Genomic DNA, 17,993 nt, shown 5'->3' with positions numbered 1-17,993 from the left:
AGGCCTGATGTAGGATGTCCTTGGAAATCTGACGTCTTGTTCTCCACATTAAATCTCCGAATATGGCATGCTTAGGACTTTGCTGGACTGGTAGTTTTTCTGGACTAATGTTATTAATACCCCAACTTTTAACTTATTGTAGTACTGTGTAACATTTATAAGTTTTCTGTGAACCTAGTTTAAAGGGAACTGAGAAACCAGTGAACAGAATGGCAGTAAGGGAGCTGGAAACCCGGTGAACAGAAGATGAGCACATCAAATATCACCTAATATGACGCTCAACTAGCATAACAGCTGAAGAGTCATATGGAAAACTGTCAGTTTTACCAAGCTGACCCCAGGCCTAAGAGGTATTTCCAGTAGTGGGAGAGTCTGGAGCCAGAGGGCATGTCCTCAGAATAGAATGATGTTGCTTTAGAACAGATAATTATGAATTTCTTCATCCAGAGACGGATCTGTCAAATTCATTGCACAGCTGTAGAGGCTCACTCATTTGGGTATATTTAAAGTGGAGCTTGATAGGTTCTTGATTAATAAGGGTGTCAAAGATTACCGTGGGAAGGCAGGAGTGTGGACTTGAGAGGGAAAATAAATCAGTTATGATCAAATGGCAGAGTTGACTCAATGGGCTAATTGGCCTCAATCTCCTTCTGTCATATAGTCTTAAAACCTGCAGTTTGTTTCAGAGTCACCAAACGAGCAGGAACACACACACACACACACAGACACACACACACACACACACACACACACACACACACACACACACACACACACACTCTCTCTCTCCCTCTCCCCCTCCCCCTCCCCCTCCCCCTCCCCCTCTCCTTGTTTAGTTTGTCCAGAGTGTGAATCAGCTATGAAGCATTTCAGCTGGTTACAAGGAGATGAAAATTATCAATGTAATTATTTCCATAGAGGGGACACTGCCAGATCCGACAGTAATGTTCATGTTTTGTTATCTGCAGAATAACAAGGGTGTAATCCATGTTTAATAGAATGACCACTTCCTGGTTAATTAGTAGAACTTGCCCATAAACAACATTGGTGTGAGTGGGGTATGAATCTTATATGGTCTTAAGGTACTGATATGGAATCCTTTAGATGAGTGAGTCTTTAATTTCACATCTCTATTTAAAATGTAGTATCATCTTGTCAAAATTACTGTCAGCAGCAATGATAAAATAACTAGGCCCAGAATACAGCACTCTTACAACTCAAGCATTTTATTTTACTTGTGCACAAGGAGAACAGCATGGGCTCCTGTCACTGTTCTGAAGTCAGAATAGAAAACTGCTATTGTTATACAGAATTGGCTTATCAGTACAGACATTGATTATTGCAAATTATATATGTTTTGTTTCTTAACTCACATGATCAATTGCCATTCACAATAAGAGGTGTTAAAGTCAATCAAAATGTTATGGTATTTTGAAGTTATTTGATGTTAGTAAAGACAATAGATCATTAGTGCTGGGTATAGTTCATATTCTTCTGTTATCTCATCTTTTTCCTGCACCCCTATTGTGTAAAGGGACACTATTTTTAGGAAGTCCTTTTTGTAAAAGTGGCACTACAAAGGCCTCATGCTTTTAGCTTGAATACCACACTATCTTGTCTGTAATAAGCAGAGGTATCTCCAGCAATCTCACCTGAAAGGTCTCACTTGGCTACAACTGCCCCTGGCCATCCTTGCCCCACGTTGACTTCCACAATCTCAATGCTGCACCAAATGTTTGGCTGATTTGAGGGGTCCGTTCTTGGATTGGGCACAGTATTATGACCCAGGCATAAATATATGTTGTGTAAAAGCATATTGGCTTCAGTGTGACTTTTCTAGTTTATTAGCAATACACAGCTTGATTTAATGTTTGTCCATGTAATGGTAACAGATTTTGATTTTTTTTCTTAACAGCAAGTAAGTAATTGAATCATGTTAGCTAAAAGATAAACAATGCTGGGATATCTCTTTGCCTGTCCATCGCCTCTCTGGTGCTCTCTCTTCCCCCCCCCCCCCCCCACCTTTTTCCATTCTTCCATGGCCTTCTGTCTCTTTCACCAATCAACTTCCTACCTTTTTGCTTCTGCTCTCCCCCTCCAAGTTTCACCTATTGCCTGGTGTTTCTCTCTCCACTCCCTCCCACCTTTCAAATCTACTCCTCAGCTTTTTTCCTCCAGACCTGCCAAAGGGTTTCGGCCTGAAACGTCAGCTATGCTTTTTTCCATAGATGCTGCCTGGCCTGCTGAGTTACTCCAGCATTTTATGTGTGTTTAAAATTCTTGAGAACTTTTATCTACGTTAGTAGTTGGATATTTTTATTTGAAAGGCAACACTTTCGATATTACAAGACTTGTACAGTTCCAATCTGTAGCCATGACTCATTTTTTTTTATTTGCTTTTAACATCTGGGCTTCACTGGCAAGACAAGCATTTATTGTCCTTCACCTAATTGCCCTTGACCAGGTGATGGTGAACAACTACGTTCCCTCTGCCTGGAGGTCTCTGATATATTTATAAATCAGAATTGTGTGTGATGTTGGGGTGGAGGTGGGGAAAAGCCTGCAGTTGGTATGTTCCCATGCCCCTCCTGTCCATTTCCCCTGCTGGTAGAGGTCATGAATTTGGAAGGTGTCATTGTGGTTTATTTTGTTGATGGCATAACTGCATTAGTGATGGAATGAATGTTTAACATGGTTGATAAGATGCGAGCAAAGTGGGGCACTGTACAACAGGAGCTCAGCCTTTGACTTGCCCTTCTAGCCATGGTTCTTGTGTGGCTGTCCAGTTGAGTTTTGGGTCAATGAGTCCCAGGATTTCAGTGGTGGGTCTCTTGTTTGACATGGTCAAAGTCTGGTATTCTGGTGTACATGTTACCTGCCACTTCACTGCTTATTTCGGATATCTAGATCTTGCTGCTTATTATAATAGGTTGCTATGAAGTTGTGAATGGCATTGAACATTGTGTAATCATCAGTGAGCATCCTGCCATAATGATGGTAAGAAAGTAGGTTGAAGATGGTTGGTGCTATGGAGAACTCCCATAGTGATGTCCTGAGGCTGGGATGATTGACCTCCCACAACTATTACCATCTTCCTGTATTTGACTTGGGGCTTCAACAACTAGAGTGGATCTTTAATGCTCATTGATTTTAGATGCTCATTTGATGTCAAGAGGAATCACGGACAACGTTCAGTTTTGTGTCCTATGTTGTGATGGAGGTCCACACTCAAGTGATCCTGGAAATACTCGTAAACTGGGCATCGGTGAGCAGTGACTGAAGGCCAGGTGCTGCCAGGTGCCAATTAAGGTAATCAGCCAGATTTGATTAGTCCTACTTTTTTTGTCATTGGGCATACCTGCCCAGTTTTCCACAAGTAGATGCTGATGTTCTAAGTGTATTGGAAGGGCTAATTCTGCTGCACAATTATTCAGTGTAATAGTTGAAACTGATATTAATGCATGAAATGTCATACACTGCAGAAGTTAAACAAAACAAGGACAATAAAAGCTGGTATAAAGCAAGATCCTGCAAATAGCAGTTGATGCACCATCAATAACTCTCAAAGACGTGAGGCGAGATATAGGCTTTTATTGGCTGGAAGAAAGAACAAGCTGCAATTGACCACCATACTACATCCTGGAGACTGAGGCTGGGGCTGTGTCTCCAATCGCCTTTGTACTGGGGTCCATGGGAGGAGCCACAGGAGCAGTCAGCAGGGGAGCGTGTCCAGACAGGTATATGTAGTTCACCACAGCAGTGATGTTGATAAGATAATTCATTATGGTGATATTAATTTATGGATACCTTTTGAGATCCTTTACATCCCTTTTGAGGAAGGAAACTGGGTGGGCCCTTTTGTTTTAATGATGGCATTGAGACAATGTTGTTCTGAGTTTCAAGCTACGTATTTGTACTTAGTTCAGTGGTACCAGAATGTGTTACTTTCTTAGGTAAGAGTGCTACCACAATGGATAAATATGATATTCTTTGGATTTTGTTGACTATAGGATGTGCATGAAACGGGGATACTCAAAGTTAAGTGCATTACAATTGCTGGTGCTGGAGCTTAAGCCTATCAGAACATTGAGGCTCCCAGCCAATGATTCAAGGAACTGAGGATTATTGGGAAGTGGCACAGAAGAGGTATTGAGACCACTATGGATCAGCCGTAATAATGAATGTCAGGGCAGGCTTGAAGGGCTGAGTGGCTTACTCCTTGTTATTTTTGACTGGGAGATGGAGATATGCTCCTTCTGCTTCTCCTTATTCTTGCCTCCCACCCTTACATAAAACAAATTACAAATTTTAAATTGAATATGTGGAGGAAGCTATGCTGCTTCATGTTGGCCTAGTATTAATTGTAGTGAAGCTAAAAATATAAAGGCATTTTTGTAGAGCTGGCTCCAGCCTCTTGAAGTGCATTTCAGGTGACTTAGCATTATTTGTATTAACGTAGAAGTTAAACTATGTCATGTCAGTATGAGCTTCATGTAATAAAATGCAAGTGATGTTAATAATGATGCAGGTTGATTGAAAAGGATGGATCAGTGTAAATTTCAACACAATACCAGAACTACAAATCAACATCAGAAGAATATTTTCAACGTTTCTCACAAGTATTGTAATGTTGATAATGAAAATATGTTTTGCTTTGCCTGAAGCTGATTTAATTTTCCATAAATGTTTATTACCACTTCTTATATAACTGTCAGCTTTGGTTTATGATAACACTGTAGTTTCTGAGTCAATGTCTTGGCTTGAGTCCCTTGAGACTTGGGCACATGATTTTTTGTTTTCTGGCAATCCTTTTCAGAACCAGTTGAATACTATATTATTGATGGTGATGCCTCTTGCTTGCGAATTTAAAGCATTTTCCTGGCTACCTAGGAAAGAAAAATATCCCATAGAATAATTTGAAGAAAATGGGTGTGCCTTATCCTTCTATTTGATAGTTATTCCTCAGCCAGACCTAAACCAGATTATTTGCACAGGTTGTTTGTGGGATCTTGCTACTTTTGGGAAGTATTTGATAGCCTCCAAGTTGCAATGGGATATATTGCTGTAGTGAAGCATTTACAAAAGTATTTTCTTTTAGTAATTTTATTCAATCCATCATAGCGCACACACACAGAATGCTGAACAAACTTGGGAACTGATGAAGGACCTCGGCCCAAAATGTTGACAGTTTAAGAAGCTGCCTGGCCTGTTGAGTTCCTCCAGTATTTTGTGTATGTTGCTCTGGATTTCCAGCATCTGCAGAATCTCCTGTGTTTATCATTCAGTCCATTATTTGATTCAATAAAGTGATGCTTGACAACTATAATTAGTTTACGTGGAAATAAAATGCTGCAGTTTGAACTGTCCAAGCTTTTGAATTAATGTTTCACTTCAGGTGGATTTATACTTATGTTGACAGGGTTAATTGTGTTGTTAAGTAATAGCTTCAAGTCAAATGTATGGTGATTAAGTGCCTTTAGGAAACCTGGAAGGATGTAAGGCTCAGTTCTGGAATGCCTGCCAATTCAGAATGTCATATCTTGCTGTGTTTGACCTTTTCATCCATTCAAATTATACCATTATGGTGTCATGTTGCAGCAGTTATTTTGATAACTTCTGATTTGAAGAATGACTTTATCATTGTCTATTTTCAATTATGTCCTATGTCCAGTGTAGTGAAATGATGCTCTTCCAAATGATTTTGGAATGTTCTAGCTGTTACATTTCAGAAACTCTCATTTTGTTGCATGGAAATTCACCATTGGATTTCTGCATCCTTTCAGCAAGGGTTGATGGTGTGACAAACTTAGCTGCTGCATGGTAAATTTACACTCATCAATTACACTGGTGTTGGCAATATTTCCTGTTTAAAGCTGAAGAAACTTGTTACTGTGAACATGATGAAATATCATCTGGTCACTTTAATTGAACAATTACAGCACCTGTTTAAATTGCAGGCATTTGTAATCAAACCTTGCAACTGCCTTAAATTAAACTGAGACTGCACTCTAACTGGGCTATTAATTGAATTTGGGGTCCAAATCAGAACCGGGTTGAGTATCACTGAAGTACTCTATGTCATGAAATTTGTTGTTTCGTGGCAGCTGTAAAATGCAATACATAAAAAATACTATAAATTACAATAAGAAATATATGCAGTGGATTCCAGTTAATTGGGCCATTGGATAATCAGATTAGCCACTTATTTGGGACAATTCTTGAACAACAAAAACTAATCAAGAAAATAGCTGGGATTTCCTTTGTTTATTTGGGACACCATGTTGCTTAATTAGGACAGGAGACTCTCCGAACAGTTTGTAACTAGCATCAGTCACGTACACTTACGTGGCCATTAAACTCTACATCGTGCTTAGAGCCAACAGTTTTTAAATAGCCTCAGTTGCAAACTCAATAAGCAGTAAGATAATTTGGAATAGTTTTGCTCATTGTGATTTCAAGCATTCAGGCTTGGAGATGCCTGAAATCGCCAGGGGTGAAAATGAAACAATTTCACTACTTCAAGTTGGGAACTACAAAGAATTTGAAGGTATTGACAGTTCCCTTGAATGTTACAATGAAAATGAAGATTTGAAGGATGCTATCGTCAAAAGCATTGTATAAAGGGAGTCCGTTATCTGCTCTAGGTGTCTGCACTAATTTTGTTTATTTGCAGTCAGTCCAAAGGACCTGACAATGTATGCTGGATAAATTCTTCCATCAATAATATTAGAAATATTAGAAATTAAAACATTTTTATAGTACTGTAGTAATATTGAAACTACTACAGTACCATATTAGTGTTCTAATTTGTCTGTATTTAATTTAAATACATAAATTGTTACTCTTTGTAGTTTGTCTTTTTAAATCTTTTTACACCTATTTCAATGAAACTTTGGCTCATTGGAGCAGCTGCTTAATTAGGCCAAAGTTGAATGGTCTTGATGAGTCCCAATTAACCAGAATCAGATGTATTAAAAGTAACATTAAATAATTTGTGCAAAAGGAGAGCAAAAATAGTGAGGTAGTGTTCATGGGTTGATTCATTGCCCTTTCAGGAATGTGATGGTAGAGGGGAAGAAGCTGTTCCTAAAACATTAAGTGTGTGTCTTCCGACTCATGTACCTTCTCTCTCTGAAGTTAGTAATAAGAAGAAAGCGCGTCCTAGATGATGGGGGGGGTGGTTCTTAATGATGGCTGCCACCTTTTGAAGATTTCCTTGAAGCATTACATAGCTAATATGTATAAATAGATTATATTACATGAATATTTTAAAAAATTTTCTTTTTGCACTTTATCTAGATTATTTTAATATAATCAGATCCTTATGCTTTCCTGAATGTGCAGTGAACCATTTCTATTCCTACGTTCAGTTTTGCAGGATCTTCCTTGTACATGAATTTGCTGTGCACCCTATTCCCAATGTGCACATTATCTTAGTGCCAATGATTTCCTTGGAGGTGGGATTGAGAAGAGGACTAAAAATTTGTCTGGTTTAAGATGGCACCATTTGACCCATGAACTATGATCATGGTATTATTGAGATGTTAGTGCATTTGAGCCCTGCTCTGCCTCTGAGCTCAGTGTTGTTTCAGGGGCATTTTCTAATTAACTGACCTGAGCTTCTTGATGTAAGGTATTTCTAACTTTGCATCGGCCATGGCTAGCTTATTCAGTCCAGCTCTGTCCATTTGAATGGAATCGCTCACTAAAAAAGTTTTTGTTTTTGTCTTGTTCTATTTCATTGTTATATATCTACAACAGAGGAGGCAGCCATTTTGCCTATTGATCCTTATTCTATCTCAAACAAAAATTAGCTCCACTGTGATTCTGTGCTTGCTGCTTTTAGGAGTAATTCACTCTATCAGCTGGCAACTGGCATGTCTTTAGGATGTGGGAAATTAAAAGTTGTTACTGGGGTGTGAAGCAAAAAGTTCCTGCAAAGTTAATTAGCTAAGTTTTTAAAAATGAAAAATATTTTAAGAAGTAGGACTTCATCAAACAATCTGTTGGAGGAGCACAGTGGGTTGAGCACCATCTTGTTGGGGGGTGCATGGCTGCAGGAATTGTTGACATTCCCGGCATCAATCCTGAAATAGAACAATTCCTTATCTCATACAATTCCTTAATTTTGCCTACTGAGTTTCTCCAGCAGATTGTTGCTCTAGATTAGAACTTCTTCAGTCCCTTGTGTCCCCAGCATTTCAGCAAGAATGCTGCTAAGATTAATATTAACCATCTTCACTACACTGCTTACAAGTGATATCCCAGAAAATGTTTAGTTTTGAATTGTAAAGATACTGAGCACATTATTGCAGTTACAGGCTAACCTGGCTCCGGTTCCCAATGAACTTTGTTCTGGAGCTTTAAAACAGGTGGTTAGTGAGAAGGTTGACGCATTTTATGATATTCCCTACATTTGGGGCCAGTTCCATTAAATCTTGAGATTACAAATGCATTTTTCAAAGAGGGACGGAAACAAAAATAATAGGATACCTGAAGTTAATTAGCTTAATGTTTCATTGGGTTAAAATATTATTAAAAAGGATACAGCAGAGCACCTGTCATACAGAGGAAACAGTCAATCAAATCGACATAATGATTTGAAAGAAAGGGAAATCATGTTTGCCCATTTGGACTTCTTTGAAGAAATGTTAGGTGCAGTGGATGAAGGGAAACCAATTGATATTCTGAGGTTAAATTTCCAGAAGGCATTTGACAAGCAACCATATCAAAATTACTGTAACAGATTTATGTTGTGGGTAATAATCTGTTATGACCAAATGTTTGGCTGACTAATAGGATGTAGTTGGCTTAACTGGGTCTTTATCTGGTTAGCAGGATATTACAAGTAATGTGACATTGGGCCTCTGGGTTTTACGATTTAAATGACAACAAAACTGTAGTTGCTAAAATTTTTAATACAAAACCAGGTAGGAAAATTATTTTAGAAGAACGTGGGCTATAATTCCAATAGGTTAAGTAAGTAGGCAAAGATCTGGCAAATGTGTTATATATGTTGTATTGGGTGGAGGAGTAGAGATATGTTTCTACTGTAAGGCACTCCTTGCCTCTGCTAGCCTGCAGGTCACCCTTGGGCAAAGTGTAGCACCTGCTTAGATCCCCGATCAGGGTCACATGAAGCTGTGAGAGCAGGAGGTGGATGGTTGACCCTGGTTATATGAATATTGACAACAGGCAGACAATCTCTGAAGAGTGCTGATAATGGCTAGGGTCACCTGTCTTGAAAAGCCACTGCCCAGAAGGCAATGGCAAGCCAATTCTGTAGAACAATTTGCCCAAAACAATCGCAGTCAAAGACCATGATCCCCCATGTCATAGGCATGGTCCATAATGTTGATTTTGTATTATGTACAAAAATATGAAATTATTTATTTGGACAGGAAAATGGGGGCATGGATGACACAGGAGGCTGCAGATGTTGGAATCCAGATCAACAAACAACCTGCTGGAGGAGCTCAGCAGGTCAAGCAGAAGCTTTGAGAGGAAGGGAATTGTTGATGTTTTGGGACTAATGCAGGATTTTGACCTGAAATATTGTTGGTACCTTTCCTCCCATGGTCACTGTTCAACTTAAGAGTTCTTCCAGCAGATTGTTGGTTGCTCCAAATGGAGCATGCTAACTAAATGGTGTGGGATTGCAGTGTTGCGATGTAGAAGGATTTGGGTGTCCACTACATGTTATTAGTACAACAAATAAATAGGAAAGCTAACAGAATGCTACAATTTATTGAGGAGGATTTGAATATGAATGTAAGGAGGTTTTGATTTAGCAACACAGAGCATTGGGGTGACTACATCCGGTGTGCTGAGCTGGGTATTTGTCTCATTTCAAGGAGAATGTTTTCAAGCAATGAAAGCAGCTTGAAGGAGGTTGATTACCTGGAATGGACAGAGTGCCTTGTAAAGAAATGTCTTGAGTTCAGAACAGTGAAAGGTCATCTGTTAAAATACAAGATCTTGATTGTCTTAAGATGGACGTGACCAGAATGTTTTCATTTACAAAAGGATGCAGAACAAAGGGGTCACAGAAAAGAAGTGTTGACCATTTAAGATTATGAAGTTGCAATCTGTTTCTCAAAGAATAGTGGAAGCAGTTTCTTCATTATTTTTAAGGCAAGATAGATATTTGATTAGCAAGTGGGTTAATGGTTACGAAAGGTAGTGGTGAATGTAAAGTTGCTATTACAACTTCACTTTCATTAACTTTAGAATACAAGGAAGTTTTTGTGTATGGCAAATACTCTGATCCTTTGTTCTAATAGTGAAACGTACTAGTACATTGGCCTGGAGCCTGTTCCTGAATGCTAATGGTAGAGCTTGAGCTGAATTGTTTTACTTGTATTAATAAATGATGTTCTAGTTCATATTATTTTACTTCCCTTTTATAATGTAATGTCAAATCGTATAATTTCTGGCTTTGTGACTATAACTTGATCATCATTCATCCAATCATAATTGAGAAGGATTTTTCAGTCTATCCAATTTACAATATAATATTTTGCTGTGTAGTGAAAAATTTAATTAATTTTTATTTTGTAAGAGCAAAGTAGGTTGAATACAAGATAACATGTTCACTGGAAATTAAAGCTATGATTGATTCTTTTTTTTCCTCTATCTTTTCCTATATGACTACAGTGTATTTGGGGGAGTTTTGGAAAACTTGGTGCTGTGCACAGTTTTATAATCAGTAATGCTGCCCTGATGTTGTCTGTTTAAAATTATTGCAGAACTTGCAAAATAGGATTAGTAAACTTTTATGTTCATTTCAGCTCATATTATACTCAGCTGAACTACAGGTACCATCACTAAATGGCCGATACATAGCCGTTATGTTATGAATCCCGAATACAAAAACCATATTAATGATTCTAGGCCGTTAAATTAGACTAGAAGTAACTGAACTAAAAATTTATATATAATATGTAACAAGAAACTTGTTGAGTTATAAGAATTGCTAACTGTCCTGTTGCAATAAAAGCTTCTTCCTGCTAGAAGTGCAGTGTACGTTTATTTTTTCCAAAATTAAAGGCTTACGGTGCTAAAGGGTCACAAATACAAAATGAGAATGCATGAGGAGTATCCATCTAAGGGCTTAGACTTTACAAATTCAGTCCATATAGGATCTTTGACTGATTTTGGAACAAACCTTTGTCTTTTCTTCAAAAATCTATAAATTTGAAAGACTTGGAATTTAAACCATTGGGAAGGTGGCAACAAAGTCCCATATTCCCTCTATTGTTATGTTTTAAAATGGATGTTAATTACATCACAATAACTTTGCAAAGTTACTGACTGTATTTCATTCCTGAAATGTTTTATTTCCGTTGCATTCCAGCTCCTGTTTCAGTAGCGACCCCATCACCAAGCAGAAACCATGCACTTTTGGAAGCTGCAGGGCCAAGCAATGTGGCAATCAATGCCATCTCTGCCAACATGGACTCGTTTGCACGTGGCAGAACCGCAGTTCTCAAGCAACAACCAATTCATATGGAAGCCGCTCATTTTGGAGACTTGGGTAAGGTTGATGATTTACTTTAAGTCAATGAGATTATTCCACGGATATCCTTTGCTGACGAACGTAATACAACTTTCTGAAGTTGTAGTGCCATTATTGTCCATAGGAGTTTACAATTGCAAATAATCACAACAGTTCAGCTTTTGGGATAATTTAACAACATGTCAATTGTTCAAAATATCAAGAGACCTCCAAGTGCTTTGCTTTTGTGTTTGTTCAGCCTTTGCAACACATTCCAAATGCCTTTGGGAGCAGCTCTTATCTTCCTTTAGTGTTCATAGATTTGCATCTATAATTAAGGTATTTGTAAAACTATCCCAATATAATTGTTATAAACTGCACCTTACATTTACTCTTAAATGTGCTCAAAGGTTTTGTCAAAATTGAGGAGGCATCTATTGCAAGCCCTCTCCAGTTAATGTTCTGTGCAATTTCATATAAACTCAGTGGCCACTTTATTAGGTACAGGAGTTGGACCCGGATAGTATTCTGCTGCTGTAGTCCTTCCACTTAAAGGTTTGACACGTTGTGCATTCAGAGATGCTCTTCTGCACAGCACTGTTGTAATGTGTGGCTTTCTGAGTTACTGTCATCTTCCTTTCAGCTTGAACCAGTCTTGCCATTCCCCTCTGACCTCTCTCATTAACAAGACATTTAAACCCACAGAACTGCTGCTCACTGGATGTTTTTTGTTTCTCTCATCATTCTGTTAACTTTAGATATTGTTGTGCGTGAAAATCCCAGGAGGTCAGCAGTTTCTGGCATACTCAAACCACTCCCGCCTGGCACCAACAATCATTCCAAAGTCAAAGTCACATGTATCTAATTTCTTACCCAATCAGATGCTTGGTCTGAACAACAACTGAATCTCTTGACTTTGTCTGCATGCTTTTATGCATTGAGTTGCTTTCAAATTAGATACTGTATTAATGAGCAAGTGTACGGTATATCTAATAAAGTGGCCACTGAGTGTATATGACAGATTAAGTCTTCTTATGACAAGCCATAATCAAAGCATCTTCTACCCCCTCCCACATATCTTTCTGACTGGGTTCTAAACTTGAAAGATCATCAGAACACTCAATTTTAACTAATATTGTTTTGAAATAATTTGTACCAATTTCTTTTATGCTTAGCTTCTACCCTAAGTTTCCTTTTAAACATAGAGTTCATTGAAAAGTTACTTTTGTGTAAGATTTCACATTAATGCCAATTATTTGAAAGCAGTCTCACTTTTCTAAAGACCTTTTACCCATTCTTTTGAGTACCTTGGGACATTTTGATTTAATTTGGGGACCAGAAAAAAAATAGAGTTGATGCATAGTCTGTTAGTTTGGATGACTTGTGGGCAAAGCCACAATTGTGTAACTAATTTTCAAACTCTATTTTGACATCTGTTTCTAATTTATCATGTTGTAGTTTTGATATCCAATCCACTTTATATGGACTAGAAATAGAAGGAGATCCAAGAATCATTCCTCTTTATCCCTTAGCTGCTTCAATCTCTTATAATTACACACTACAAGCGCTTAGATAGTTGTTCAGTGTAAGGGCAGGCCTTTTGGCCCACCTCAAACAAGAGATCATCTGTAGATGCTGGAAATTCAAGTAACACACATAAAATGCTGGAAGAACTCAGCAGGCCAGGCAGCGTCTATGGAAAAAGTACAGTTGACGTTTTGAATGAGACCCTTCAGCAGGATTGGAGAAAAAAGATGAGGAGTCAGAGTAAAAGGGTAGAGGGAGGGGAGGGAGAAAAACAAGGTGATAGGTGAGACCAGGAGAGGGTGGAGGGGTGAAGTAAAGGGTTGGGAAGTTGATTGGTGAAGCAGATACAGGGCTGGAGAAGGGGGAATCTAATAGGAAGTGACAGAAGGTCATGGAAGAAAGAAAAGGGGGAGGAGCACCAGAGGGAGACAATGGGCAGGCAAGGAAATAAGGTGAGAGAGGGAAATGGGAATTGGGCATGGGGGGGGGGGGGGGGACATTACCAGAAGTTCGAGAAATCAATGTTCATGTCATCAAGTTGGAGGCTACCCAGATGGAACATAAGGTGTTGCTTCTCCAGCCTGACTGTGGCCTCATCTTGACAGAGGATGTGGTGGATGGACATGTTGGAATGGGAAATGGAATTAAAAAAGATGGGCACAGGGCGATCCCTCTTTTTCTGTCAGATGGAACATAGGCGCTTGGCGAAGCGGTCTGTCAATCAATGTTGGGTCTCACCGATATACAAGAGGCCACACCAGGAGTACTGGGTACAATAGATGACCCCATCAGACTCACAGGTAAAGTGTCGCCTCACCTAGTAGGACTGTTTGGGGGCCCTGAGTAGTATTGAGGGAGGAGGTGAAGCACATGTTCCACTTGCAAAGATAAGTGCTGGAGGGAGATTAATGGGGAGGACAAGGGAATTGCGTAGGGGGTGATCCTTGTGGAAAGCAGAAAGTGGGGGGAAGGGAAAGATGTTCTTGGTGGTGGGATCCTGTTGGAGATGGTGGAAGTTATGGAGAATTATGTGCTGGGCGTGGAGGCTGGTGGGATGTGTGGTGAGGATGAGAAACCCTATCCCTGCTGGGGTGGCAGGAGGATGGGGCGAGAGCAGACATGCGCGAAATGTAAGAGATGCGGTTGATGGCAGCATTGATGGTGGAGGAAGGGAGGTCCCTTTCTTTGAAGAAGGAGGACATTGCCTTTGTTTTAGAATGTAAAGCCTAATCCTGAGAGCAGATGTGGAGGAGACAGAGGAATTGAGAGAAGGGTGGCATTTTTACAAATAACTCAGTGGAAAGAGGTATAGTCCAGGTAGCTGTGAGAGTCAGTGGGTTTGTAATAGACATAAGTTGATAAGCTTTCTCCAGAGGTGTGGGGTCATCTCGTGTATCCAGTGCTCCCGGTGTGGCCTCTTGTAAATCGGCCCTACTGAAGGGTCTTGGCCTAAAACATTGACTGTGCTCTTTTCCACAGATCGGCCTGCTGAGTTCCTCCAGCATTTCATATGTGTTACTTTCAGCCCACCATATCGGCGCTGACCATCATGTTTGTGTATTCTAATTCTAATTGCCTGCATTTATTCCATGTTTCGCCATGCTTTGCTTATTCAAGAATCTATGGTTGCGTTACATTACTGATGTTCAGAATACACACCCAGTACAAAGCAGTACTAAACTGATCCTGTGAAACAACTGGGAACAGAATTCAGTATGAACTTCTTGATGACCAGGCATTTCCTCAGTAATTATTCCCCCTTTCTATTTGCTCTACTTAATTTTTTTTTAAGATATATATGTATTATAATTTATAGTTTTTATTACCATGTTTTGCAATGTACTGCTACCACAAAATAAATTTCATGAGATATTCCAGTGAAATTAAACCTGATTCTGCTTTTAATATACTTCTGAAAGCAGCATAATACTTAATATTCTCTTCCCTAATTTCTAGAAATACTTATTGTATAGAGGAGGCAGCAGAATATGATGAATTCAGTGTTTTCAGATCTGTGGAAATAATTCCAGGTAGTGGTGGAAGGGCATATTAGATTAATCTGTATTCTAATATTAAGTTGAAATACTTAAATTTTTCCATTATTGACTTCGGTAATTCATGTTTTGGAAGTTCCTGTTATGTGTATTTGGCTAGCTTTAAAGATTCATTATATTTCAAGTTATGCATTATTGTTTAGAAGGCATTTAATGATGAGCCAAAGAAGTTTGAAAATGAAACAAAAAATGTTGAAGTACTCAGCAGATCAGGTTGAAATACTGACTCGGTGTGCCCAGGCAATGCAACAATACATTCAGAGTTATCCTTCATCTTCCCCACTAAGCAGTGCTGCATTCTCTGAATTCCTAAATGTGCACTTTATGCTTCTGTGAAACCAGGTGTTTGTACAACTGATGTACAGGATATGTTCTTTTTCCAGTGGGAGGTGCATGTAGATAGGTGTCAACATTGCAGGATGCAGTGTGTTGTTCAGAAGGTCAGACGTTGAAGAATTACTAGATGATTGTTGCTGTCTGGACCCACAATAAAAATGTATCAAGGATGAAACATGAATTCACTAAATGTGTTGCCATCATTTTGGCAGTTCTCCCAAAGGCTTAACTTAGTTATCAGCAGAGTGACAGATGGCAAGAATTCAACATATTCTGTCATTCCATGCATATAACTGCTGCCAGTGCATAACAGAATAATTAGACCATGCTGCATTTTTGAGGTGGGGAAAAAAAGGATAAGATTTGTTGCTTAAATAGGTTTATTCCATTCTGGATCATTGTAAATTTTGTATTATGTCCAACAATAAAAAAAATTGTCTGAAAATTGTAAAAAAGCATGTTATCTGAAAAATTGTCAACAAATGAGTTCATCAGCATTCAAATGGAAATCCACAATAATATGTTTGGAATAGATTTTTGTTTCCTACAAGATGCTTTGGTTATGACACAAATCTTTTGGTGTAATTGAATTATTGTCCTGAATAAAATGTCCATCCTTTTGATCTGTTTATTTCAAATAGGTCACTCTTCTCTGAACTACAGAACCGAAGAGACTAATTCCAGACTTTCAAAGACCCTTGAGCAAGTCTTGCAGGACAGCGTTGCCCTTCCATATATCATCCAGTATATGGAGATGCAAGGAGTTGGACATATACTTAAATTCTGGTTGGAAGCAGAAAGTTTCCGTTCTACAAGCTGGTCTCGCATTAGAGCCCACAGTCTGAACATAGTAAAACATAGTTCTTTAGCAGAACCTCCCTCTCCTTCAAGCAGGCGTCCTAATGTTGATGGGCCAGTATTGCTCGACTCCAGCACCTCACCTGACCTGGAGGCAAAGGGTGATCTGGTTTCACAAAGTGAGAAACTCTGTATCGCTAATCCCGCAAATTTGGACTGTGTAGATAGAACTAAGGCATCTCCGGGTCACTCATTTAACCAGGGTGGCAGTGATCTGAATCTGTCACATGTTGGGACATCACAAACAATAACCATTCAGACAGAGAATGCAAGTGAGGAATTGATCAAATCTACATCCATGGTCCATCCACATTCAACAGAGCTCAAAGGACTTTCAGAAAGGCTGATGAAAAGTAAGTGTTCTTGTATCACTTCCCTTCAAAAATCATTACTTCCATTTTCTCTTCCATGCTATATCCTTCTTGAAGCTACAATTCACATTGACGTTGGTAATAAGCTTCTGAAATCATAGGTCAAAGTTTATTATCAGAGTATGTATATGTTACCATATACCTTCAGATTCATTTTCTTGAAGGCATTTCAAGATTCAAGTACATTTATTATCAAAGAATGTATAAATTATACAACCTTAGGATTTGTTTACTCACAGACGGCCACAAAGCAAGAAATCTGAAAGAACCCAATTAAAGAAAAAAGAATAAAAGACCGACATTCAATATGCAAGAGAAAGGAAAAAAAATACAAATCATGCAAACAATTGAAGTGAACAACTGCACTCCGAAACAAAATTGAGTCCTTACATCTGAACCCCGGAGCAGCCTGGAGCAGGCCCAAAGCCTCGCTTATCAGTTCATCATATTAGCTGGCACTGAACACGGCAGCTGGGCCACTCTTCATAGCCTCAGTGCCATGGAGATGACCATCGCGGAGGACGTGTGAAATTGGCACTCATCCCAACCGATACCCTGTCTTTTCCGTCTGTCTCAGCCATCACTTACATCGAACAGCAAAAGGCTCAGGCTCCCTGGAGAGAGGAGTGAAAGTTGCAGAGAGTGAGCAAAATCGACTCTTGCCTCTGATCTGGCATTTTAGAAGAATAAAGAAGTAATTTAGAATTTGTGAAAAACTACATAAACAAAGATTGGCAATCAGCCAATGTACAAAAGAAACTAAATTGTATGTTTTAAAAAAATAAGTAATGCTGAGAACATGAGTTGCAGAATCCTTGAAAATGAGTTTGTATGTTGTAGAATCAGTTCAGAATTGTAGTGAGTGAAGTGAATCTGGAAAGACTAAAACAAAATACCCACTTTCCAAATATTTGATTTGATCTGTGAGCAGTGGAGCTAAGCAAAATACTCTGCCGTTCCTAGTCTGAGTTTGGTTGGAAGTGGAAAAGATGTGTGTAATTTGCAAGTCCTTTCTTGGAGTGAAACAAGGATGAGAATTCAGTCTTAAATTTCCATTTAGACCTAATAATTTTTAAAGTCATGGTAGCATACATCATACTGCAGATAATTTCTTCATTGTAAAGCAAATTGTGTAATTGGAAATTGTTGAAATTGGCCTCCCTTTTTTTGCGGAACACTAAAAACTTAAGTTTGTAGTTCAGAAGGTTCCATCTACCTAGTGAAGAATTCAGCTTGCAAATGGCAAGTAGTGATTGTATGTCTGTAACTGTGTGTATGAGTGTGTAAAGACGTGGTTCATCTCAAATTATCCTGATGACTCACAAAGCAGGTAATTTGTTATGAGAATAA

General features: G+C 38.9%; 1 protein-coding gene across 5 annotated transcripts in view; it reads left to right on the top strand.

Annotated features, from left to right (window-relative positions):
- akap10 (A kinase (PRKA) anchor protein 10) overlaps positions 1-17,993 on the top strand; it is a 95,221-nt gene that overhangs the window by 41,713 nt on the left and 35,515 nt on the right. For 4 of the 5 annotated variants that reach the window (XM_059973436.1, XM_059973438.1, XM_059973435.1 and 1 more), the window contains 2 exons: positions 11,357-11,536; positions 16,056-16,625. In XM_059973436.1, the coding sequence (XP_059829419.1) occupies positions 11,357-11,536; positions 16,056-16,625 (750 nt within the window). Of the gene's footprint in view, positions 1-3,154; positions 3,310-11,356; positions 11,537-16,055; positions 16,626-17,993 lie in introns of all 5 variants that reach the window. The other variant, XM_059973437.1, reaches the window with a different exon arrangement.

The sequence above is a fragment of the Hypanus sabinus genome, chromosome 6 (genome assembly GCF_030144855.1).
Source record: "Hypanus sabinus isolate sHypSab1 chromosome 6, sHypSab1.hap1, whole genome shotgun sequence".
NCBI classification, from domain to species: domain Eukaryota; kingdom Metazoa; phylum Chordata; class Chondrichthyes; order Myliobatiformes; family Dasyatidae; genus Hypanus; species Hypanus sabinus.
This window is presented reverse-complemented; position numbering and strand designations above follow the sequence as displayed.